The sequence below is a fragment of the Triturus cristatus genome, chromosome 7 (genome assembly GCF_964204655.1).
Source record: "Triturus cristatus chromosome 7, aTriCri1.1, whole genome shotgun sequence".
NCBI lineage: Eukaryota > Metazoa > Chordata > Amphibia > Caudata > Salamandridae > Triturus > Triturus cristatus.
Window position 1 is genome coordinate 908,941,703 of NC_140590.1, and position 25,565 is coordinate 908,967,267.

General features: G+C 41.6%; 1 protein-coding gene across 5 annotated transcripts in view; it reads left to right on the top strand.

Annotated features, from left to right (window-relative positions):
- TENM2 (teneurin transmembrane protein 2) overlaps positions 1-25,565 on the top strand; it is a 2,740,530-nt gene that overhangs the window by 633,742 nt on the left and 2,081,223 nt on the right. For 2 of the 5 annotated variants that reach the window (XM_085617841.1, XM_085617840.1), the window contains exon 2: positions 12,797-12,950. The exons of the other annotated variants lie outside the window; for them this stretch is intronic. Coding sequence is in view for 1 of the 2 variants with exons in the window: in XM_085617840.1 (XP_085473966.1) it covers positions 12,929-12,950 (22 nt within the window). In the remaining variant the exon portion in view is untranslated. The remainder of the gene's footprint in view (positions 1-12,796; positions 12,951-25,565) is intronic. 5 annotated transcript variants of the gene reach the window in all.

The window sequence follows — 25,565 nt, forward strand, 5'->3', positions numbered from 1 at the left end:
TACCACTGACCCATCCATTCACTCACTGACACAGCTACACACACTCAGTCACCTATACAGCCCCTCACTTATGGACTCACTAACCCATATAGCCACTGGCTAACCCACTCACTCATCCATGCAGGCAATCATACACCCTCTCACCGAGCCACACAGACAGTCATACACCCATACAGGTACTCAGACACCCAATCAATCACCCATACAACCACTCACATACCTATACAGCCACATGGACACCATCTAACAGACTGATACGGACATTCTCAAGACCTAGTCACTAACTCATACATTCACTTAATCATTCACTTATACCTATACAGTCAGTCTCACACCCACTGAATCATCCATACAGGCACTCATACACCCACTGATTCATCAATACCCTTTAGTGTATATATCTATAACACTCAGAGTCACCAGATAAGGTCATCAGTGATATCATTTGAGATGTCATCATTGATGTTATGAGTGATGGCACTGACCATGTCATGGATGATTTAATATGTGAGGTCATAAGCAGTGCAACATGAAATTTGGTGTTTTATTTAACCTTAGCTTTATCAGCTATAAGGACATTATTGTTTATGTGCAATGAAACATTTACACTAGTTTGTTGTGAAGTTAACATTCTAAATTCTATGTTAGCAAGTATATAGAACATAAGAAATTACTCCCTTCAAAATGGATGCCGTTTTGCTTGATATTATAGGTGATACAGTAATCCTATCTTTATGTTTACCTTTTGTGCACTATATGTTAATGGTGAAAACAAATGTTTACTGACCCGTGACCAAGTAGCGGCTGCTCCAAAATGCATCAGACGTTTTTGCTACATGGAAAAATAAAAACCACGCTTACAAATAATTTGGGCTCTGAGCATTTGTTTATTCACAAAGGATTGTGTGTATTATGGAGGTCCGCGAACTCGCCGGAAGCCTGCCGCCGTTTGGGAAGAGTTACTCGCGAACTCTGAAGGTATTATACATATATATACCTCTGCAGTGGAATTAAGGGGGAACAGCACTTGAGTATGGTGTCAACAGATATTTATTGTTCAAAGAAAAGCAACATCAACGTGTTTCGGCTGGTAACTATATAGATATCACTGGAATGAACAGGCTTTAATGGGATTTTATAGTTAGATGACAATATTAGTCATTATGTTTTAAAGTGAAATAAAAACACTGAAATTTGCCAGTCATTGTTCATCGAGCTAACTGATATATACGGGCCCACCATGCACTGCTTATGACCACACATATTACATCACTCATGATATGTTCACTGTCATCATTGAGGACCTCACTAGGAATTTGAAAACCTAATAGTCAATTCGTATTTTAAATTACTATTTTCAAAATGGCATTTTTGAAAGTTGACCTTTTTCTGCATAGGCCAAAGGTACCTTTCTACAAGTATTTTTATGGTCACCTAACTGTTCATTACTCTCTTGTAGTGTGATGTGTAAAGCTCACAGATTATGGACAAAGTTCTTGGGTGTGTATGTGTATTGGTGGGGTGATTCTTCCTGACAGGGTGGCTGGGGAGGAGCTGTGCTCCTTCCCTGATTATACTTCAAATGGGCATGCCCTGGCCTACACAGAAGAACCTGACTCTAGGCCTGCCCCTGCTTTTCTTTCACTAGCCAGGTGAAAGCTAATTCCAGAGGAAACTAACGTTTTAATTTCGAAATTATCAGAATCTCGAACATCAAAAGTTGGTAGCCCCAAATTTAACCAAGTTATAGTATATGATGTAGCAAGCATGAGGATTGAGCCCAGGAGTGAGAATGGAGGGTGTCAAGAAACACAGCACGATATAGCAATAGTCACTTCATTAACAATACTAGCAGATATACACAGTATTAATTCAATGGAATCCTTCTCAACACTAAATTCCAGCAACTGGGAGAATCACAGTCATGCACCAAAACGAAGAACCAACAGGACCAAACAGATGGTCTTGGGACACAGGACCAACCACTAATTGAACTGTCAGAAAAGGTCTTCATTTCGTATGAAGAAAGCCTATTAAAGTCCAATCACCCTATGGAGCCACTTCCCACCCCCTTGCAAGGAGATGGAAGACTGGTCGATGACACAACAGCAACTCTAAGCCCAGTCTTGGTTCGAAGGAGCAGTTCACTGATTCAGACTGATTTCACCTTTGGGAGTAACAACCCTAAATACGTGGGCCCTGAAGTTCCAAATCAAATATCTAGCGGTGTCCCAGCAGGCATGTGGGATGCCCTTCTGTCAAACATTAACACCATGTCAACAGCAATCCGCTATCAAATGAATAAACAGGAACTTTAGGTGGACTTCATCATTTAAACTTATGGGTAGAAGAAATACCTATAAAACTAGCCATAGGCGGAGACCTCCGGTCCGCCTGCGGAGAGTGTGGAGATTTGCCTCCTCCGTGTTCTGCGGAGAAGGCAAAACTCCACACACTCTGCAGCGTAGCGGAGTTGGCCAGCCCCCGCCTTCACCCTCCCTATATTGACAATGAATTCTACAACTTAAAAGTAAATTTAAATCACTTACCTGAACTGCGGCATCCCAGGGCTGCTCTCCTCCTCTTTGTCGCCATTTCTGCTAATTCTTGTGCTAACTACACATGTGTGAGCGTCTGCTCATTTCTTGTGAGAAATGCGCATGTGCGGGCGTACGCGCATGCGTAGTTTTTGCAAGAATTAGCAGAAACAGCAACGAAGAGGAGGAGGGAAGCCCGGGGATGCCGCAGTTCATGTAAGTGGGTCAAATTTACTTTTAAGTTGAAGAATTCATTGTTAAAAATATAGGGAGGGTGGCATAGCAGAGCTACGCGGAGGGCCACGGAGTTTGTTCGTACCTCCCTGGCCCTCCACATAGCCCCTATACACCCACTATGCTCAGCCTTATATAAAATCACAATTTCAGGCAGGATTTACTGCAGGTATGGGGACTTTAACAAACTTAACAGCTTTAACCCTCCTGGCAGAGACGGCCAAACTTAAAAAACAAGGCTATTCACGTTTTTTATAGACCTCAAGTCTGCTTTCGATCGAGTGCCCAGATGTTGACTATGGAGAAACTGGAAGTTTGGGGTCTACCGAAAGATCTTTTAAGGCCAATCATTAACTATAGTAACTTGGGCGCAAGTCAAGGTAGGAGATTGCAGTAAAGTAACAAGCTAAATTGCCACAAAGAATTGCCTTAAACAAGGATGTATTTTGTCTCCAAGCCTATTTAATTTATATCTCCCAGACTTAGTTGGTGCTCTGGATATGGACAACAGCCATCTGCCAATCCTCACTTCAGGAAAGTTGTGTTGTCTCAAGTATGCCGACAATAAAGTTTTATTAAGCAAAAAACCAAGAGGCCTGCAATGGACCACGGATGCTCTAAAAAACGATATGGTCAAGCAAGGGTTGGAGTTAAATCTGAACAAAACAATAGTGATTTGGCTGCTTCATTTTAAATTTAGGACTCAATCCTGGTTTTTAGAAGGGGGAAAGTGTGCTCATATAATTATCTGGGATTTATTGTTTACCAACAAATGATCTGCAATCCCACTTAGTATCCATCCAGGCCAAAGCAGAATCACAAATCTACAGGTTCAAAATATAAAAACAGAACCTGAGCTGACAGTCATTATCCATCTGCTCAAGGTGATATCAGCTCAGTTACTCCCAACGTTGTCTTATGGCACAGAAATGTTGCGGGGTGAGAAATAGCCATGCTTAACAGGAGCCAAACGAAAGGCTACAGATCGTCTTTTAATATCCCAAAGTCAGCTTCACCAGCCCGAGTTCATCTAAAGTTTGACTTAAAAAATCTACCACGCCAGTGTAAAATAGCATTTATAAAATGGTGCTGGCAATTGCGAGCTTCCGAAAGGGGATCTATTAATAATCTATGCTGGCTTGAGGAACAGTAAACAAGCAATGTAAAAAGGCTCTTGGGGAAGTCCGCTCAACCAGGCAACTAAGGATTTGGGCATTCAAGAAGCATGGGCAACAAATATGGGAAAAGCACCATTTGATCAAGTTCTAAATGCCTAAACTTGAATTTCATCTATTCTAATAGATACGTTTGTAGGGGGGTAAAGTTTTTAATGCCACTATTTAAAGAAATGTACAAAAAGGAGGAGTAAGGACAATCTCAGAACTGTCCTTCTCAGTTGCACAAGGCACCTGCACTAAGAGTGGTGACACAATGATGGCCAATGAACTCTTGGTCTGTGCAAGCAAATTGTTATGTAGCATGTCCAGTGATCAGTTTAATGGCACTAATGGTGTTGAGAACTCTTTGTAAATAGTTTTTACTCCATTTGAAAGTTTATGACCGAGTTCAATAGTTTGCAGTGGTTAAATTAGCTAGGCCAATAACTTTGATTTATGTTGATGGATGACGATGCCTAGAATACATCGCCCTAACCCTTGGTTTTGAGAATTTGTACCCATTTTGCATACACAGGTTTAACTCATCGTGTGACCTCTAAAAAAGCACAAGGATGATGAATAATTACTTCTATACCCGCAAATATGCCCCATTTTTTAACCTTGAGATGTAAACATATTGCTGGTTGCCTCGGAAGGCATTTTAAACTGATTGGTACTTTCTTAGTTTAGCGTGTTTTTTTAAATATTATTTTTGGTCTATTTGATCATAAAGTGATGCCTTGTAGAAAAATCAAGTGGCCATTATATTTATGGTTCTGCCCTCCTCTTGAACTCAGTTAAATGCAATTATAATTGCTGCTGCTACCTGGAGACATGTGATGGAATGATGGTATTTTATGTATTATGCACAAGTATTTTATATTACCGAGACCTGCTTCTAGCCTCTGAAGGCCCTTTAAATTGATTTGGTACTTTTGTAGTTTTTATAGGGTGATTTTATATTATTTTTGTCTATTCTAACATGAAGTGTTTCCTTGACAAAAATTAAATAGCCGCTATATTCACAGTTTTGCCCTCCTTTTAAACCCAGTAAAATGCAATTATAATTGCTGCTTGTATCTGGAGATATGCAATGAAATGATGGTATTTTATGTATCTATTAACAATTGTTTTTATTTTACTGAGGCCTGTTTAATTGACTTGTTTCATATAATTATGATTGTTATATCCGTTATTTTTGCATTTTGTAAAGGTTTCAAATCCATATACAATAAATATTATCAGACATACACAAGAGCAGTTTGAACAGCATCAGATAATAAATATTGTATTTCTTTCCTAAACATCTACTTTCAGTCATTTCCAAGTCACAGAAAAAGACACAGGTTTATATTACTTAAAAGGGATCCATTTATTTATTACTCTAGGCAAGTTTAACAAAGGTTTTGTTTCCCACTCTAATAAATGCTTTATTTGAGATTTCATTATTTTATAGGAGTGGGCGGATTGTATTGCTTGCACTATGATTGAGCGCAGGGACACCGCCTTACGCCAGAGGGGGCAGCTACTCAAGTTGATTTCAGAAGAAAAGGGGTACATCATATATACAAGGTTTGTGAATTAAATGCTACTAGTGGGACTGCAGCATTTATTATACCACCCACTTAAGTAGCACGTTAAAACAAGCCACAGGTCTGCCATTGCAAAGCATATGGAGCTGCATCAGCGAATGAAGTCCATGTATATGTATTTTTTCAAAATCTTTATTTTTCCATCTTCTTTTCTTGATTTACACACACTGTCCTGCCAACACGTTTCGTCCCATAACCAGTAGGGACTTCATAAGAGCTTAATCTCTTATGACAGTACGTAGAGTCCTGAAAACGTGCAATATCGTCATTCCAGCTAGGTATGTTGGCAACTACGTATTCCAACAGGGCATCACTGTGCCTACAGTTAGATACCATACTTTGATTTTGCTTTACGCCTCTGTACACCCCTTGCTGCACTCCTTACATGTATTCAGGGTAAGAGTTACCCCATTGCAGCCTGAATGCAGTATTAAACTCCCAATTCCAGTTGGCAAAATAACTTCCTTGCCAAGTCTTAAGCTCCCCTTTTATTATATGTCACCCCTAAGATAGAACCTTGGTAGGCCATGGGCAAGGTGAATTGTGATGAAAAGGCTGGACATGTACTTTTATGTTTTGTATATTCTGGGAGTAAAAAAACCCTACATTCTTTTTTCACCTCTGCAAGGCCTACCTATCTCATAGGATAACTTTGGGTTGCCTTATTTTATTTAGTTCTAATATTTGAATGGGAAGAGGAAACATTTCATGTTTGGTGTCTGAGAAATTGTATTTTAAAACGCGCTTGGTAAAGTCAGATAGAATTATTTAAAAAGTTAGTTTTGTAAATGCGACTTTTGCAAGTTGTCATTTTCCTGCCCTCACCCTTTTGTGTCTGCAGCCAGTTCCTGGGTCACATGACTCGGTTTAGTTGTCAGTTGGACTTAGCTTATTCCGATGTCACACAGACGGTTTCCTTTGAACTAATAACTATCAATCTCCTATTGCTAATGTTATATCCTCTCACACTCATTACTCATTCAAAACTTTTCACACTTCATTTATACCATCCATTTATACCATCCATGCGATGCAAATAGAAAGTTAAACCCAGACCAGGGAAACTCAATTTTGTTTAAAACAACGGTTCATCAATTTATTTATATCCATGTAGATAAACGAAAAAAATTATAACCTTTTTAGTGAAGAGTGAAGATTCTTGGTAGCCTTTAAGGTGGAATGCTGGTTGGAAAGAAATCTCCTGTATGAATGATGCGCTAAACTGAAGAGGATGCCAATAGAAGGCTGAGTCAGTGTGTCAGAAGAAGTTCTTATAGTTTATCCCCCCCCCCCCTTTCTCAACTTATTCTAGTCTCTTGTTTGGAGGAAAACACAAAGACTTTAGTGAATGAGAATGTGAATAACAAGATAAACCCAAAACTAGCTGTAAATTACATGCTTGTGTTCTTATACGGTCAAACCACGCCTTTTTTTAAGATTTGCAAATGCATCTTGACAAAGCAAAATGATGTATAGATATATATACAAATGTAATATTTCCTGTCTTAGATAAAGACTACATGTATGATAAAATCAAATCGACAGAATTGTTCCATGTATACTGATTTATATATTTTATTATACAGGTGTTTTTAAAGTTTATTTTTCTTGGGACAAACATTACGAATCAAGAGAGTCGCAAAAAAATCTGTCTTGACAAAGATGGTGCAATAATTCTCTGTCTATCGAAACGCGTCGACGCTTTTTACCCAATCTGTGTACCTGCTGGAACCATAGATCACAAATCCACTGTAGTATCAGGTTTCAGTCGGTGGTTATTGTTACAACACAATCCTGAGGCAATTCCTGGGCACGCTCCATAGCGGCGGATCACAGGCCTTGCGGGGTGCCGCTCGGCCGGTCTGCGGGATCCCTTTGACCCTCAGCACCCGGAGGAAAGCACTAACCCAACCCTTTCTTTTTGGAGGCGCAGTCAATGGCCGATTGACGAGATACAAGGAGGGACCCACGAGGCCCTGAAGTGGGCAACGGGACACCATTTCCCCAATCCGCGGCACAAGAGACCAGGGATTCCACCACTGTTGTTGTCTCCATCCACTCACCGGCTGGTGGGGAGGGTCCCTCACACGAGAAGAACGTCCAATCACACTGGGGATCCTCCACGAAACCGACACGCCTGGGGTGGCTTCATAGATTGTGGTATACTATAGGAATGGAACGCATACCAGCCTCCCTCTCTAACACTCTGTCCAGCTTCACAGATTCTTGGCAGCCACTGCTCTCTCTTCTGGCTCAGGACATGAACAAGATCACATGCCCTAAATATCTCAGACTCCTCCAACTCACTAGCTCGGAAGCCCCGCCATGACGACTAGAGGATGCCCACTAACTCACGCTCTCTATGATTATGCCTCACCATGACACTAGCGGCACACCAGCTCGGGGTAGGGGAGGGGGAGTTGATCGGGGAGAGGGGGAATGGGGGACTGTTAATTTTGTTTTGTAAAAGGCATTGCACTATTCAATATAGCTAGTTGTTCCATTTGAATCTGCTGATTGGGCGGCATAAGAGAGGCCCTTAAGGGCACTGATCGAAGAGTGACTCCCATCAGATAGACTGGGTCATATATATGCTTATGGGCGCAGTGCTGTACTTATGCTCCTATTGATTGTTGACTGTACAATTTTGCTGACATGCCAATAAAACACAGTTAAACCTAACTAGTTGGTAGCGGTTTATCTTGATTCTCCGCTTGAGGAAGTTATGTGAGTGGTTTCATCACTGTGTCCTTTTCTGCCTGAGTTTTCCGTTCTCCAGGCAGTCAACTTTCATCCTCCTGAAGGAAGACCATCTGGTTCTGTGATGGTTGTGATTATTATGTGAAAAATGTGCGGAAAAAAGTGTGAAGTTAAAAATACCTCCTTTCCTTTGAAAAGTATTTTATTGATCAGGGAGTGGTAAGATTAAAAACAGTGACAGGTGATGTAGTGGATGTGTAAGTGGTCCACTGCACCCATATAGTATTGATATCAGTGGCAAATTAGATGGTTTGTATAGTAAATTCCCCCATAGAAGAGTATAAGACCTGCAAAGTCAATGTGGTGTAAACAAAGAAATACATGTTCAACCAATCGGGATACATACTTTAAAAATCATCCTACAGCAGTACTGCTTAAGCGCTAACCCACAACATTAATATTAATTAAGCACAGAGAACAGTGAACAATTGTGAATGAATGTACTACTATGTACAAGTTTAAGATCCTCGAAAAATGTTACAATAGTGAGCCCATGCTAGAAGACCTCGAGAACACTGTCATTCAGTCGTAAACAAATCCACATCTTGCTTGACTACATAGAGCAAAATTATAAACAAGTCATGAACTTGATGTAGCATCCATTTTATTCAAGATTGTGTCGAGGGCTACTTGATGTCTAGTTAGACTTAGCGAAGAAAAACACACTTTAACAGGTAGGTCTTAACAAAATTGTTTCAATGACAATAGTACCGTATTAACAGATACATGTGAAATAGAGTCTAAAATAATGTTCTACGCAATGTTAAAAACACTTGTTCTTTATTAATGCACAAAAGCTGCCTCATTTCTATGCATACATTGCTGTCTTTGAGTGGCAGAGGGTAAATGACTCTTGAAATCTGATTAACTGCAAGGATGTTGCTTATCATGATATATGTTGCACAGGCTACTTTATATGCACATTTCAGTGCTAAATGTGTGCCAGTATTTGCCAATGCTGGCCACCTGCACTTATTCATGACAATCTATTGTTTTGTGAAGCTGTCTGTTTATATTTTAACAGACCTCATAAACCACCTGTTCTATATACTGTGAATGTACATACCAGTGCTAGGCTAAATTTGTGCCAGTGTTTGGCGATGCTAAGCACCAGTACTTATTTATGATAGTTTAGTATATGGCTCATAAACCACCTGTTAAAGATACTTAAAAATAATAAAAGCAGCAGGTCCAGCCCCTATTTACAGTGTTAGTTCACTGTAATAATCAAACATTCACAGAGTGTCGGATAGTATTTGGCAGTGCTTCCAAGTACAGTAGGACTATTGCCAACCATGGTGACCTGGTGAGCAGTGTTTAATTTGAACTGGTGGTTTCCGGTGCTCTGCACTTGATTGTCAACACCAGTGCCTGTGACCTTCTGCCACAAGGTGGCGATGTCTGGCTAATTTAGAGAAGAACCACAGCAACAGTTAATTATTAATTCAACATACATTGAAAAGGACTATTGGCTCCAACCCAAGCCATTCTTATAGCTTCGGGGGCCTGAAATTGTCCGAATTGTTACACCTGTAGGAATGTGATGGTTAGTAGTTGTGTTGTTACTACCATTGGCCGCATGGCAGGGGCAATGTGTGGTGCAAGCTGCAATGGCCTCCTGACGAGAGCCATGGCACTTATTTTACAAACTAAGTACTTCTCCTGAGAAATAGCTCGGACCCTGACACTTACATTTTTTCAAATCACCTAGTGGTAGATACGTTTATCAGACTCTCACGAACAGTTTCATCAGGTAGAAGGTCAGAAATTCTGCACATTTGAAAAGATGACTAGAAGCCAACCTCCCAAAGGTGGGCTTGTCTATAAGATTTTTGCATAGTACAATATTTTTCAGATCCATTTTATATAGTACAGATACTTTATTGTTTGTCTGAAAGCAGTCTACTCACAACATATCCCACTTTCTCTCTGAAACCTACACCCAATAATCTATTTTTATTTCGCTTGGAAAGACCAGGTACATTCTAATTAAGGCTCCCTGTTTTCCATTTTCACTGATTTTTACAGATAAAAACAGACCAAAAAACATTTATTTTATTTTCCGAATTTAATTTTAAATGTGGATAAAAACGGAAATTGGGGGCTTTTTGAGTGATTCTAAATACACTTTGCCATGACTGCCAGGCCAATAACTGGGTGGATTGATAGATAAGGGGGGGTTAAAAAATGAATTTCAGTAAAGAGGCCTAAACAGCAGTGTATATGCACAAGGCTGATACAGAAATGTGCATATTTTCATATAAGTGCATTGATTTATCTTCTGCAAGTGTTTATAGTTCTGAAACCTGGCAGGCATTCAAGCGTGGAAATATACCAGTTTCCGTTTTATTTTTTTTCACAAAACCCATAATAAATATGGATAAATACAGATGGAAATGTCAAAAAATATATTTCCTAAAACCGGGAGCCCTATTCTAATACAGATGACCATATTAGATGACCATATTAGATGACCATATTAGATATTAGATATTTTAGATATTATATTAGATATATTAGATATTATACTATTAATAAAACCATTCACTGGGGGGCGTGGCTTGGATGCCGCGCAAGATGGCCGGCTAGGTACGGAGCTCCGCCGCATCGAACACCTCACGGCGTTTTTTCCCGATGTAAACGGGACCGCTACTGAGCACCGTTGCCGGACTTGGTTGGCGGAACACTAGCGGAATCGGCGGAGCAGCTTTTCATCGCTGGTGGAGCCGTTTTCGCCCCTTTCCGTGATGAATTCCCTGCCCCTCACGGAGCCGCCATTTTGAAGTTCTTTCAAGCATCTGAGCCTCTGCTGATACGAGCTGTCACCACACGATGTGCCACTGGACACCAATGAACTTTCAGACACCGACTTCACCTCAGGGGTGAGATTTATATATATTGTACAAGACACCTTTACTTCGTTTTTTCTCTCCTCCTCCACATTAGAGGAAACGTCCAAATACGCAGTTTTACGGCGCTTCACCCCTGACAACTGGATGTTTCCCGCTCTAACATGCTCGCTGCTCTGAAATACTTTTTATCCTATATTTCCTCCTCATGGCGCTAGGATAACAACGTTCTCTGAGACTTTTTGCCTCTTTCTCCTGCGCCTCAGCTACTTCAGGATGCTCCTTCCTGTGCTTCCATTTTAGCCATTCTCCCCTTTTTTGTACTCGTTATTTTAGCATACTCTAATTCTCTGTCGCCTTTCCCACTGAGTTACGTCTGGGTGCTTCTCCCTCTCTTTGGAGATATTTCTGGAACATTTCACATGCACCTTTAGTCTTCTCACAGGGAATTGAGCCTATATTGTCGCACGTTCATTCCTTTCTATGGTCAACTTACGCAAACCTAAATTTGTCTTCATACCATCGAGGAGTGCTTCAGGTGCATCTTCATCTGGTACAAATAGAGCCACTGTATCTGCGAAAATGACGACTCCAAAATCATCATTGGCTCATACTAACACCAGTAAGTCTTCCCCACCCGCTCCGGCGGGCAAGCGCCTCAAGCAAAATTCTCCTACACCAGAAGACAATCCTTCTCATTCTTCTATTGACCAAATTCTAGAGGAATTGCGTGCGCTGCGCCCATTTATTGAAAAGACGAGTACAGATATGCAGCTTTTAAAAGATAAATGGGATAATATGGATGCCCGTCTCTCTACTGTTGAACAGCACCTCCCTGAAGTTCAGTCCAACACACAACGTATAGACTCTTTAGAAAAAACGGTCCTCTCACTCCAAAAGCATACAGAGGATTTGGAAAATCGAAATAGGAGGAATAACCTCCGTATTTACAATTTGCCGGAAAATCTTGAGGGGGATAATCCAGTAACTTTCTTCACCACTTTCTTGTCGAAACTTCTGGACCTACCACCTTCCACCTCCATTAGTATACAAAGAGCCCATAGATTAGGTGCCAGAACGGGCTCCTCTTCAAAACCTCGTGGAGTCATTATTTTATTTCTGAAATACACAGATCTTTTATTGATTCTCTCAGCCGCGAGGAGTAAAAAACAAGTGTCTTGGCAAGGTCAACGAGTATATTTTTCTCAAGATGTCTCTAATGTCACCGCCTCCAGACGTAAAGAATTTCTGGCTATGCGTCCCTCTCTGCGCGCCTTGGGAGCAAGATATGGCTTGTTTCATCCTTGTACTTTCAGAGTCACCTATCGAGAAAAGACTTGGTCATTTCAGGAACCTGGAGAATTAAGGAACTTTCTTCTTCTACACAGTGGAGAAGGGATGGACGCCTCCTCTTCTGCTTCGACCAGTGGCTGAAATTGGACTTTTATTGTTTAACTTGTTCGTCTTCCTAATGGCTTGTCTTTGACTTCGTATATTCTCCTTACTTTTCATCTCAGTTCTTACACTCTCTTTTCGTATCTCTTCTCTTCTTTATCTGTTTCTGGCATCTCCTATATATCCCTCTATTTTCTTTTCTACTCTCTAGACTTCAATTTTTACATCTACATGTTATGTTTGTTAACATTTTTCCCTTTTTTCCTTCCCAGACGGATATGTACCGGATACTCCTCTCAACACCTTGTCCCATTCCATGTTCCTTTTGTGCGGTCTCGATGTGGTTCTCCTCCTGATCCTGGTCCGTACGTCTTGTAAAGCATCACCACCTCCCCACCTTCCCTATGTGTATTTTTTCTCTTTCAGGTATGTTTAATACAGTCATCCTTCTGGATTTGTACTGTCTTCTATGCATTCTCTCTTTTCTTCCTTCTTCCTTCCCCACTGATCTCCTTTCCCTTTTCCCATCCCTCTCCTCCTCCCTTTTCCTTTTTCTTCTTCCTTTTCTACCTGTTCTTCCTTCTTCCTTTTTGAAGAGTTTTATGGTTAATACTTCTATACAGTTTGAATTATTATTACATGTACAGTATGCTTTTGCAATTCTTGATTTAGATCAGTTTAGTAAGCTTTCACCTTCAAAGTTGTTTCATGGAATGTGAAAGGATTTAATCACCCTATCAAAAGGCAAAGAGTACTCTCCCACCTTTCCTCTTACAATCCAGACATCGTCCTTATTCAAGAAACTCATCTATCTGACATCGAATCTTTAAAGCTAAAGCGACTATGGGTTGGATCTGTTTTATTTTCTCCTGCTTCTCAAAAAAAGAATGGAGTAGCCATTTTGATTCATAAGCGACTCCAGTGTAAAGTAGTTCTAGAAGAAAAGGATGACGAGGGACGCTGGGTCTTAGCTAAACTACTAATTAACAATATCCCACTTACGATATTCAATGTTTACGGTCCCACATGTTTTGACTCCTCTTTTTGGCCCTCCATCACAGCAAAATGTATTCAACATAAAGATGATGTTTTTCTATTGGGTGGAGATTGTAACCAGATCATTGACCCATTTTTAGACCGAAGATCCTTTGTTCGTTTCTCCCCTCATAAACCACATAAACAATTCCTTGACACTATTACCCAAACTCATCTTGTAGACTCATGGAGACTCATTCACCCAGACGTTATGGATTTCTCCTTCTTCTCTCCTCCTCATGCTTCCTTCTCCCGCTTAGACTATATCTTTCTCTCTTCATCTCTTTCTCAACACCTTATTTCTTCTTCTATTGAACCAATTGTTATCTCTGACCATGCTCCTATTACTACTGTTTTTGACCTTCTTCCTCCTACTCCTAAATCTTCTCGCTGGCGCTTCAACCCTTCTCTTCTTACTGATCCTCTTTTTTCCTCCTCTTTTCGTGCTTTTGCTTCTGAATTTTTTCATCTTAACTCTACGCCTGATACCCTACCTCATATTCTTTGGGATTCCTTCAAGGCCACAGCCCGAGGTTTTATTATTGATTTTGTCTCTAAAAAGAAGAAAAAATTCCTTCAAAAACGTAAAGTCACCCTTGCTCATATTAAATCTCTGGAACATCAATTCTATACTTCCTCTGATAAGATTATGTCTCCTGAATTGCTTAAGGCTAAGATTGCCTTTAACAAACTTACCACAGACTCTGCCTCCTCTTTTCTTCTCCGGAGCAGTGCGCGATTTTATGGAGGTAGAAATAAATCAGGTAAATTGTTAGCTAATTATTTAAAATCTCGTAAAGAACGTACTAATATTGATTCTATTTATTCCCCCTCTAATGTACTTCTTCATACCAATGCAGAAATTTTGGAACAATTCCACTCTTTTTATAAAACTCTATATACTCCGGAAAACCCTCCCACCCCAGACCTTATTCAATCCTACTTTGACAACATACCTCAACCAGATACTTCCCACCTTAATATTTCGGCTGTTGACTCTGACCTCACGATTTCGGAACTGTCCTCTGCTCTATCCTCCCTCACTAAGGGGAAAACCCCAGGACCGGACGGCTTCCCAGTTGAATTCTACCTACATTTCTCAGACCTTCTTTTACCCCACCGTTTATCTCTATTTCAGTCTTTTTGTTCTACTGGATCAGCCCAAGGCTCTTTTCAGGACGCTACCATATGCCTTATCCCTAAAGATGGTAGAGATCCTAAGTTCTGTAAAAATTATCGACCTATATCTCTAGTTAATGTTGACTACAAAATTTTTGCGAAACTATTAGCTCTTCGCCTTGACCCGCTCCTACCACATCTTATAGGGAAAGAACAATGCGGCTTTGTCAGGGGCCGCTTGACCTCGGACAATTCTAGACTCTTTCTTAATGTTTTAAGTAAAGCCCCTTCACTATCGATTCCCCTTGCAGCCATTTCAGTAGATGCTGAGAAAGCCTTCGACCGGGTTGACTGGTCTTTTCTTCTGGCTTCCTTAAAATGGCACGGCTTTAACCCTAAATTCATATCTTATATTTCTTTGATATATTCTATGCCCAAAGCGTCTGTTCTCGTTAATGGTCAACTCACTTCCCCATTCACACTTCAACGGGGTGTTCGTCAGGGCTGTCCCTTATCACCTCTTTTATTTATTTTAGCGCTTGAACCTTTCCTTACCTCCATACGCAATAATCCATTCATCTCTGGCTTCCCGTACGGTAAACGTCATCTTAAATTGTCTGCATATGCTGACGATATTCTTTTATTTATTTCTGACCCGCCTACCTCAGTCCCCGCATTACTAAACGAATTTCAGCAATTCTCCTTGGTCTCCGGTTACAAAATAAACTCGGACAAAACAGAGATTCTTCCTTTAACCACACTTTGTCTCCCCCACTTTTTCACGGCTACTGGCTTCGCTTGGAATTCTACAAAAATTAAATATCTCGGCGTTCTTTTTTCTAGCTCTATATCCTCCTCTATTCAACTCAACATGAATGCAGTCATATCTAGGATAGACTCATTACTCACCTCTTGGAATCCACTATTTCTTTCCTGGTGGGGCCGTCTTGACTCCATCAGAATGATGATTGCCCCCATTTTGATCTATTTATTATCCATGCTCCCACTTCGTATCCCAAACTCCTATTTCCGCCGCATTGACTCTACGTTGTCCAAATTTCTTTGGAAGCAGAAAAAAGCCCGCATATCGCTTTCCAACTTACGTAAATCTAAACTTAATGGTGGTACCAACTTTCCAGACTTTCGCCTCTATCACAAGTCCTTTTCCCTTCGACAGGCTTCCCGCTGGTTATCTCAGGAACCCTCCCCTTTTTCTCCCCTCTGGCTTTCTGTTGAACAGGAACTACTGCTTCCGTACTCTTTCCAAGAAGTAATTCGTTTTACCTCTAAAGCCCCATGCCTTAATCCCCTTTTATTCAAGCATACTTCTTCTCTTCTGCGCCCTTTAGTTTCACCTTCCTCAGTAACGCAGGAATCCTTTCTACTATTGCCTATATGGTACAATTCACTTTTATTAATTAACAATCGACCTATTGCATGGCCCTCATGGAGAGCGAAAGGTATCATTTGGATACGTCATCTTTTTGATGGGTCATCCCCTTGCTCATTTCCTGCATTTCGGTCTCAATTCCACTGCCCTCCTTCTTTTGCAAAGAAATTCCCCATCCTTATGGAAACCATTTTAGATCGTTATTACTCTCTCCCCTCTGAAGACCTACCTGCCTCATCTTCCTCTCTACTCACTGTCCTTTCTACAACTCCTAAAGCTTCCATCATTTACCGGTACTTTTCAGCCCCCAATCCAGTTCGTCTCAAGTCAAAATTAGAATTGTCCTGGGAGACAGACTTACTTTCTTCATGGCCGACTTCTCTCTGGGACAAAATATGGGCTCGGTCCTTGAAGATTTCCCGTACTGCTTCTCTCACTCAATCCTTATTTTTCTTTTACCACAGACTTTACCTTTCTCCTTTTTCTATCTCCCGCTTTCAACCTGATGCTGTATCTAACTGTTGGACCTGTAATGCCCCTTCTGCGGATCTTTTCCACCTCTTCTTCTTCTGCCCTTCAACTCGTATTTTCTGGTCTCAGATATTCTCTCGCCTTTCTCGCATTTTCAACCTCTCTATTCAATTTTCTCCTCCTTTAGTATTTCTTGGTAGCCTTTCAGAGGATTTAGTCCTCCCCCCACATTCTCGCGGTCTTTTTGATCTTATGCTGGCTCTGGCATTACAACATATTGTCTCTAATTGGAAATCTCTGAACAAATTGTCTCTCAATTGTTGGTGGAATCTTGTATGTCACTCACACAGACTTGATGTTGCTTTTGCCTCCTCCTGTAAACCCTCCCGAAATGTTGAATTTTACTGGCTACCTCTCACTCTATACCTTGATCAATCCGTCAAAAAGTGTTACTCTCCACTATCTTCAGATAATTTCAAGCCCCCCTGAACTCATGTACTCTTGCCTGCAGTTTTTCATGATATTTTTCAGTCTCAATATTGTTATTATTTAGCTTTATATTGACCTTCTTCATATTTATTTTTCATTCATGCAATTATTCATATGATGCCTTTTACTGTACTTTTTGATTGCCATTGACTGTATTTCCTATTATTGCTTACCCATCCTCTAAGATCAATACCATGTTTTTTGTTTTCTTCTCTCCTCCCTTCCCCCCCCTCCTTCCCTCCCCACCATTTAAAATGCTTTGTCTTTCACTGTGGGATTGGCTGATTCTACTTTCTTTGTCCCATCTCATACCTTTGTTCTCATATTGGCTGATGTCACCTTATTGTATTACTTATTTTTCTCTAATAAAGCTTTCAAACATAAAAAAAAAAAAAAAAACCATTCACTAACAATAAGCTCCCTGGCTTTGTTCTGCGGGAGTGCACCGTATATTGTGTGTTCACACAGCATGACAGCTGCTCAGCTGTATTGTATGTGTTGTTTCCTACAAAACGTATGAGGGATAAAGTGTCCCCTGCAGTATATTATACGGATATCTCAAGTCACCCAGGAGTTCCGTCACCATACAAAGGAACAAGCCTTTCACCTCAGTTCCTGGCTCTGGCAGCAGGCATTGTGACATCAGAATTCGACTAAAAACCTATAATGGTCGAGTTCTGGCATCTTTTCTTCATAATAGGTGACTGGGTGCGTCAGAAGTCGCTGATTATAAAGAAATTAGACACTGACCTGTCTGCACGGATTACACAATCCCATGTATTATAAAGAAATGAGAGACTGCCATTTATACAGGAATCACAGAATCCCATCTATTATATCCACTCTGATGAAGAGGTTCTCTTTCCTAATCAAGAAAGAGAACTGAGTTTGTTAGAATTTGCCGTTTATCAATCACTTGCTGTTAAGGGTGCGAGAGGTCAACACAAGATTAACATTCTGTCTACATTTTATTAAAAAGCAAGTATGTCTGTGACTACCATGCGTTGCCAAAGTAAACCGTGAAAATGTCATGTAAATATTGAAACATTCTGTCGGCCGTCTTTACAAGCACGTGTCTGGAAGTGTTGCAGATTGATGTATGCAGCAGATAGCTGCGAATCCCAACCATATTGGAAGCAGAGATTAACTGCTGTAAAGTGTACTGCTTATTCAGCCATCTGATGAAATTTGATCACTAAACACTTTAAGAGGAATACATAAAACTGTTTTATGACAAGATGCTGTTATGAATTATTTTAGCTTTCCGTATGGTACTTTTGCTGACGCTGCTAAAGAAGTCACATGGACAAGAGCGTTTCAGAGGGAACATCAATTTGCAATTTTTCGTTCACGTTTTTTCATTGTTTTTTCCTTTCATCTCAGAACAGTTCAAATGCAGTTTGCAGCTGTTGCGGTATACATTATTGAAGTGATTGGGGGAAATTAAATATTGCTTGTACGGGTAAGTAGCTAAAATCTTTAAAATATCCTTTCCACATTTTGCTAGGGGACGCTTCTTTGTCCGCATTAGGGCTTTAAAAACGCACCTGTTCTGCTGTGCCTACAGAAACCAGATATGTGTCCTAGACTCCGTCATTCGCTTTTATCGTCTCCTCTCTCTTCGAGCCCTCCGTCTCTGCCTAATAGAGATGTCCGCACCTTAACTGTCCCCACAAAGTACTTTGTTACCTATAGGCGGGATTATCCGTCTTTTTACTGCTCAGACAAGCCTTCGTGAAGAGTCGTGTGCTACTAGCTGCATCACTTTTACTTTGACTTGTTGAATAATTGATGCTGATGTACACTTGTTTTTCGACCAGTTTTGAAATATGCATAGTGCGCTCACAACCTGCAAGTCGCTGCCTCTTCAAAAGAGAGAGACAACAGCGATTTCCGCGGTTCAAGCAAGGCTAGCCTTTTATTCACATAGTTACAGTATCGGTGAGAAATGATATCCATAATTGAGCGGATATATTTGTTATGAGCATACAGGACGAGAGATCAGCAAAACAGCTCAAGGGTTGTAAAAGCAACTCAACGATTGACTCAGTTTCCCATTGTAATGCAGCACTCGGGATGCGAAGTGCCAGTAGGCCCCTTTCCCTTGACCATCACCCTTGCCCTCCACCAAGGGCATCTGGGAGATTATTTGCAAGCATACTTTAATAGAAACTTCCCTCCCCATCACAGAGAGATGGGCAGTACTCGCAATTTTATAACAACACATGTACCCTGGCATGGCTAGCGCTCCGTCCCTGCCGCTGGCATCTGTCACCAGGCAAACCCTCTCAGAATGTTTCACTCCAGGCACCCTGGGGTAGGACAGAAAGGTCCAGGACCACCGGCAGGTCAGACCCACCTTCCTCCCTGCCCAGTGCTCACACAAATCAACACCCCTCCAAGCAGTCAGTTCAGTAAATTAGTTCAAACTTTTGGGTAGCTCCCTTTTTCTGCTGCTAGAAATTCCGCAACAGGGAGTTGAGGACACTGGCGAGCTCGCCCCCCCCTGCTGAAAGGCTCTGTTACTGATCTCTAGGTCGATGCGACTGCTGGATGAAGAGCTTGCACCCTGGATGACAAAGCTCTCTATCCCCAAAAATCCCTCTCCTTGGGTGCTTCAGCATATGCTTCAGCCCCCCAATTCCCCACTGAGTATAACAGCAGGCTGACCACATCAGCACCGCTCAACTGTATGCCATGTCAGCACCTTAACTTGTACTGGCCGGCCACCCGCGCTCCATGGATGGATTCAATCTGTCCCTTTAAGTTGGCCACCAAATCTCAGCTTCCTCCCCACTAAGTGGTTAATGCACCCTCCTCAACGCTCTTTGTCCAAGTATGGATGTCTTTTTCTGTGCTCCTTTTGTGTCTGCATAGAGTACCTGGGACTCCAGATCCAACACATACACCCCAGCACTGGCAGATTGCTCTGCCTCCTTAAACCTGGCAACCATCCTTTGGTTGCCAGTAAAAAACATCCACTTCCTGTCTCACTAAATGTATCCTGCACCTCAAGGCATGGACCCTTTGGCCAAGCTTACACTAGATAAACTCCCACTGATCCAAGTTTCATTCTAGGAGTTAGCTCACCCACTCTTGGTAGAGCCTTGGACAGTCCCTGGCCACCACCTTATGTAAAACCGAAGGCCATAAACGTTTGAACGCAGCCTGCCACAGACTCTCAGTACTAATAGGAGCGCTCCCCATACTAGATAACAGACAGCAAGTTTGGTACATCCCTGGATGGACTTCTATACACGAGGGACGTTACCAGTTCCACGCAAGGACACTCAATGAATCTTTGTACCCTAAAGCAAGGCCAATGATTATAGAAGAACATCTTGAGCATACCCATTATCTCAGCAACACTGTTGGGCATCATCTACCTGCTAACTACTGCTGCTTACTTACTCCCTATCCCTTATCCAGGCCCACCTCCATCTAGGGACAATAGTGTGCTAGCATACATACCCCCTGTTGATACCCTAACTAGACCAGTTATCTAAAACTGAGCGGCCTGCCCTGATAGTCATTTAAGAAAACAGGTATTCTTTTAGCAGACATCCTTAAGCAGGTACCAAAATTCAAGGAGGAAGAATGGTACACTAGACAAATAACAGGTTTCGCCTTTCAAGGAGTGATGAGAACACCTTGACATGTGACATGCTGTGCGTGTGTGCCAGAAAGCTGCAACTTGCAACACCCCACTGGTTCTGCCCAGAGCATCTATGAGCAATTATAAGGTTTTACAGGCACACATTTGAACCAACTTTTCCACGTCTCTTCCATCCCAGAAGGATAGCACAAAACTCAACCCCCAGAGCACTGCATAGCACACCACCCCTACCGGTGTACCAGAACACAGACACCACCACCCAATGAGCCAAACCCATGCATTGTGGGGTAAGGCAGGAGAGTACCAGGGCCACCGGGAGGTCAGTCCCCCTTCCCGCCCACCTGCTGTCCACACAAAATAATACCACATGCAGGGGTCCATCCCATCCTAGAATCCAATTCTGCACCTGACGTGATGGTAGAAACAAACGGAGGGCCACCTTGGTACCAGCTTTTCACACTCAGCCATCCCAGAGGACTACCACAAAACTCAAATCCAGGACCACCACATACCGCACCAGCCCTGCCCGGGGTACCTGAACAGAGGCACAGTCCCCACAGTTAAAATTCCAGAACCACTGGGAAGCCATCCCCCCTCCCTCCAGCCCACTGCCTACCGTCTCCAACCCTCCTCCATCTCAGAGGGGTGCCACAAAACTCAAATCACAGGCACTGCACAGCTCACCAGCCCTGCCAGGGTACCTGAACACAGACTCAGCCACCCATTTCAATCAAGGCATCGCAGGGTAATGCAGGAGAGTTCCAGGATCACCAGCGGTTCGTGCCCACCTCCCGCCAGCACATTTCCAACATGAATAACACCCTACCCAGGGGCCAGACTAGTCCCAGAATCCCATTCTGCACCAAGCACGATGGGAGGGACATGAGGATCACATTGTCACACATTTGTACCAACATCTCCACCCCCCCTCCATCCCTTAAGGTCACAACAAAAACTCAAATCCAGGGCACCACCTAGCGCTCCAGTCCTGCTGGGTTACCTGAACACGGGTACAGCCCCCACCAAACTAGACATTGCGGGGTAGGGCAGGAGAGTTTCCGGGCCACTGTGAGGTCATCCCCCATCTCACCAGCCCGTTGCCCACAGAAACCCCCCTGCCCAGGGGCCTGCACCAGGCACAATAGCAGGGACAAGAGGACCACATAGGCACACATTGGTAACACATTGGTACCAACTTATCGGCATCCCCTCTCTCCTAGAGGGGTACCACAAGGATTCAATGTTGTCAACAAATAAACAGTTGTAAGGTGACTTTAAGTCTCTGTTTGGCTGGCTTAATACATGCATACAAAAATTTTAAAAACATGTACCCAAGACACCAAGTACTCATCACTTTAGACCCAGACTCATTACAGTTAAAGGAGTTGTACATTATCCACTGAAAAAAGGCATTCCAAAACTGTAAAGAACACCCACGACATATTAATGCAAGAGTGTGTTTTATCTTCGTAAAAATTATACACAACAATTGAATATATGAAGGATGGCCGGTGTAGTTTTTGGATAGAATGCAAATGTGTACGTTTGCCTACCTATGTGGGTATGGTGGCACGAGCTAGGATTGAACACAGATAAATACTCTCTTATTGACCCAGGCATTACCCCTGCACTCTAGTTTAGATGCTTGCAAGTACTTCCAATTTCTGAGCTCCCCATTACATCTCCAATCAAGATATTGGACCCAGCAGCACATATGTGATCCTCATATATTTTTACAGCCTCAGAAACAAATACAATTTAGTTTTAGATACTTAAACCCTCTGGCCAAGTGCCGCCTTAGCCAATTTACCAACCACATCCAGGAAATCTTGCAGATCGTAACGGATGAACTTCCAACACATTACTTGAAGATGCCAGGACAATCCTCAGTTCTGTGAGGAACATAATTATTTTTTGTATTAGTAAATTCTGAAACTACTGTCACCATGGATGGAAACCGAGAAGATATCTACATTTTCCACAGTCTATATTTAAAAAGATTGTTTAAACAATAATGGTCTTAAAAATGTATATTACATGCAAAGACCTATCTATAAAAATAAACACATTAGTGGCAATAAAATTGATTCAGAAACATCACTGCAAAAAGAGCTGCAAAATTATCGAATACATTAATTCAAGTAGTAAATGATGGAACCAGTCTTTAATAACCAGGCCCTCCTTCTAGACCCTAGCAAAACTTTCTTAGCACCACATTTACCATCTGGCATGTTGCTTCGAACCTGCATATCTGAGCTAAGTAACAGAATTGTTTTCTGTTAGCTTTTGTGTTTTGAAAAGGCCTTGTAGTGTGTATTGTAGCTTTTTTCAAGCTGAGAAAAATAAGAGTCTGGTTCTGGGAGTCAATGGTCTCCAGTAGAAATGTTTGCACCGCAAACCACCATCAATCCTTCCAGGGAGAGCAGAAGATGTCTCTCCTCAAAACTATCTGTAAAAGACTTAAATACACTTTTCTGATTATTATGAAATTGATGATTGATGTAAAAAGCTAGAAATAGCATTGAAGAGTACACCACACACTAAGTCATGTTAATATCACCTGGATCACTTTGTTGAGGCCAGGATCAGATTTTATAATTGCTGCTGCAGATTGACTGTACCACTTTGGTCCAGACAGATGCCCCTGAAGCCCATGTAGGGTCACTACAGGGCAGAAACATTTTGACCTTGCATAGCAGTATTTTTTCAAACTCCCTTTCACTTATCACTATTTTAACCCTATCCACTGGGGGCACCAGAATAAAACTGATAACAGGAGATAATTTTACTCACACCACACTTTTAATTTACATGTGATAGCACTGTGCCCCTCACTCGAGCAAATCGCTCATCTAACCAAAAACATGTCAGGTCCTCTCCATTGGAGAATCATAGCCCATACCAGGCAGTGCAGGTGTGAGGAGGGAACTCAATGATGAAGCATGTTACCTTCGGGTGAATGAGGGTTCTTGTCCTATAAAAAGCATTCTCTAATGAACAACTGCACTTCCCTTTTCCATTTATGTACCAGGCATACGTTGTTTGTACTTTTGTTTGGCTCTAAGGAATGCCATTATAGGAAATAGAGCTAGTCTATTGCCTAACAGTGACAGCATGACCGGTTTTATGCTTTCAGCCTCCAGTCATGTGGTCTTACAGGGCACCGACCTAACCAATGTATACAAATAGGTTTTTTTTTTCCATGGCAATGCACTTTCATTGCCATGTGTTACTGTAGTGATTTTAAAACTTCAGCGTAGCCAGTATTCAATAGTGTTCTCAGGAGCCATATGTTTAGTCATTTATGTGGGTGGTGTAAATAGACACTGAATCCCACACATGACATTAAACTTTGACTGTTCGTGCATTTCCTGAGTAGAATTATCATGGCCTTAGGCGAAATTTAAATAGGTGAGCTGTATGTAATATATTTTAAAGCACATGTTTATGGAAAGACAGGCATGCCGCAACACTGAATGACAGTGTCATAACACAGTCCTAATACAAGCAAAAAAAATATGTCCCCGTAAATGACCACACAGAATACTGCAATGTACTATATATATATATATATATATATAATCTACTGGCGGTCACCAGTAGATAGTTATAGTTAGGACCGAGTTCCCATAGGAAATCTGAAAATTCTATTTTGAATAACTTTGGCGCCGGTTGACTTATCTTCGTGAAATTTTCAAAACTAATGGGGCGCTCCGCTCAGCTCCTATCCTGAAAGTCTTGGGGTGATTCGTCAAGTGGGGGCTGAGAAAAAAAGGGGGGTCTCAAAACGCGTTTTCCCCATGCATTTTCCCGTAGGACCTTTAGTCGAAGGTACAGCCTGAACGGCTGAACAGAATTACTTGAAATTTGGCAAAGAGGTAGTCCTCAGGTCAGGCTTGTGCCTTTTGCATATATGGTGTCAATGTATTTAGTAGTTCCTGAGAAAATTGCAGTTAAAAGTACATAAATATCTATATGCGCGCACCGTGCGCGCACCAAATGTGCGCGAGCGTAATTCTGATTGGTGGTTAAAAAACCTTGCAAATTCACTTAAAAAAACCATAGGTTTCACACACGTTATAGTTAGCTGGACATTTCATTTCACTCGTAAAAAACCATTGAAATTCCCCCGTTATAGTTAGTTCAGCTAACTATAACTCGCGCGACCGCAATCCACTGCTGATGACGTCACATATTACATCACTCATGACATGGTCAGTGACATCACTCATGACATCATCCAGTGAATATGTGTCTTTCTGAAAAATAAATATTTTTTATATATGTATATCTAAAGGTTAATGGAAGAATAAATGGGTAAATAAGTGTCTAAATGGATGTTTTTTTTTGTAAAATGAATTGTATAACTGACTTATTAACAGTATCTTAGTGAAAACAGTGATGTAATATGTGACGTCATCAGCAGTGGATTGCGGTCGCGTGAGTTATAGTTAGCTGAACTAACTATAACGGGGGAATTTCAATGGTTTTTTACGAGTGAAATGTCCAGCTAACTATAACATGTGTGAAACCTATGGTTTTTTCAGTGAATTTGCAAGGTTTTTTAAATGCTAATTCCTAACTATAGCGTGTGTGAAACCTATGGTTTTTTAAGTGAATATATATATATATATATATCACTGAGGTCGCCCCGCATGAAGATGCCACTGCAGAGAGTTTGGTGCCTTCATTTGAAGTTTTACAGCACGGCAGGTTAAAAAGCACCATCTGCAATAGTACGAAGCCCAGCGCGTTTCAAACAACTGGGTGTCCTTGATCACGGGCAAAGAACAGGAAATGGCAGTCACTAATGAAAAACACCTTGATAAGTACTGCAAGAGTCGCCTCTGAGGGCGTATGCCGCATGGCATTCTGGCGCTTGTAGTTTCTCACCTTTCAGCCCAAGTGGGTGCCGCCACAG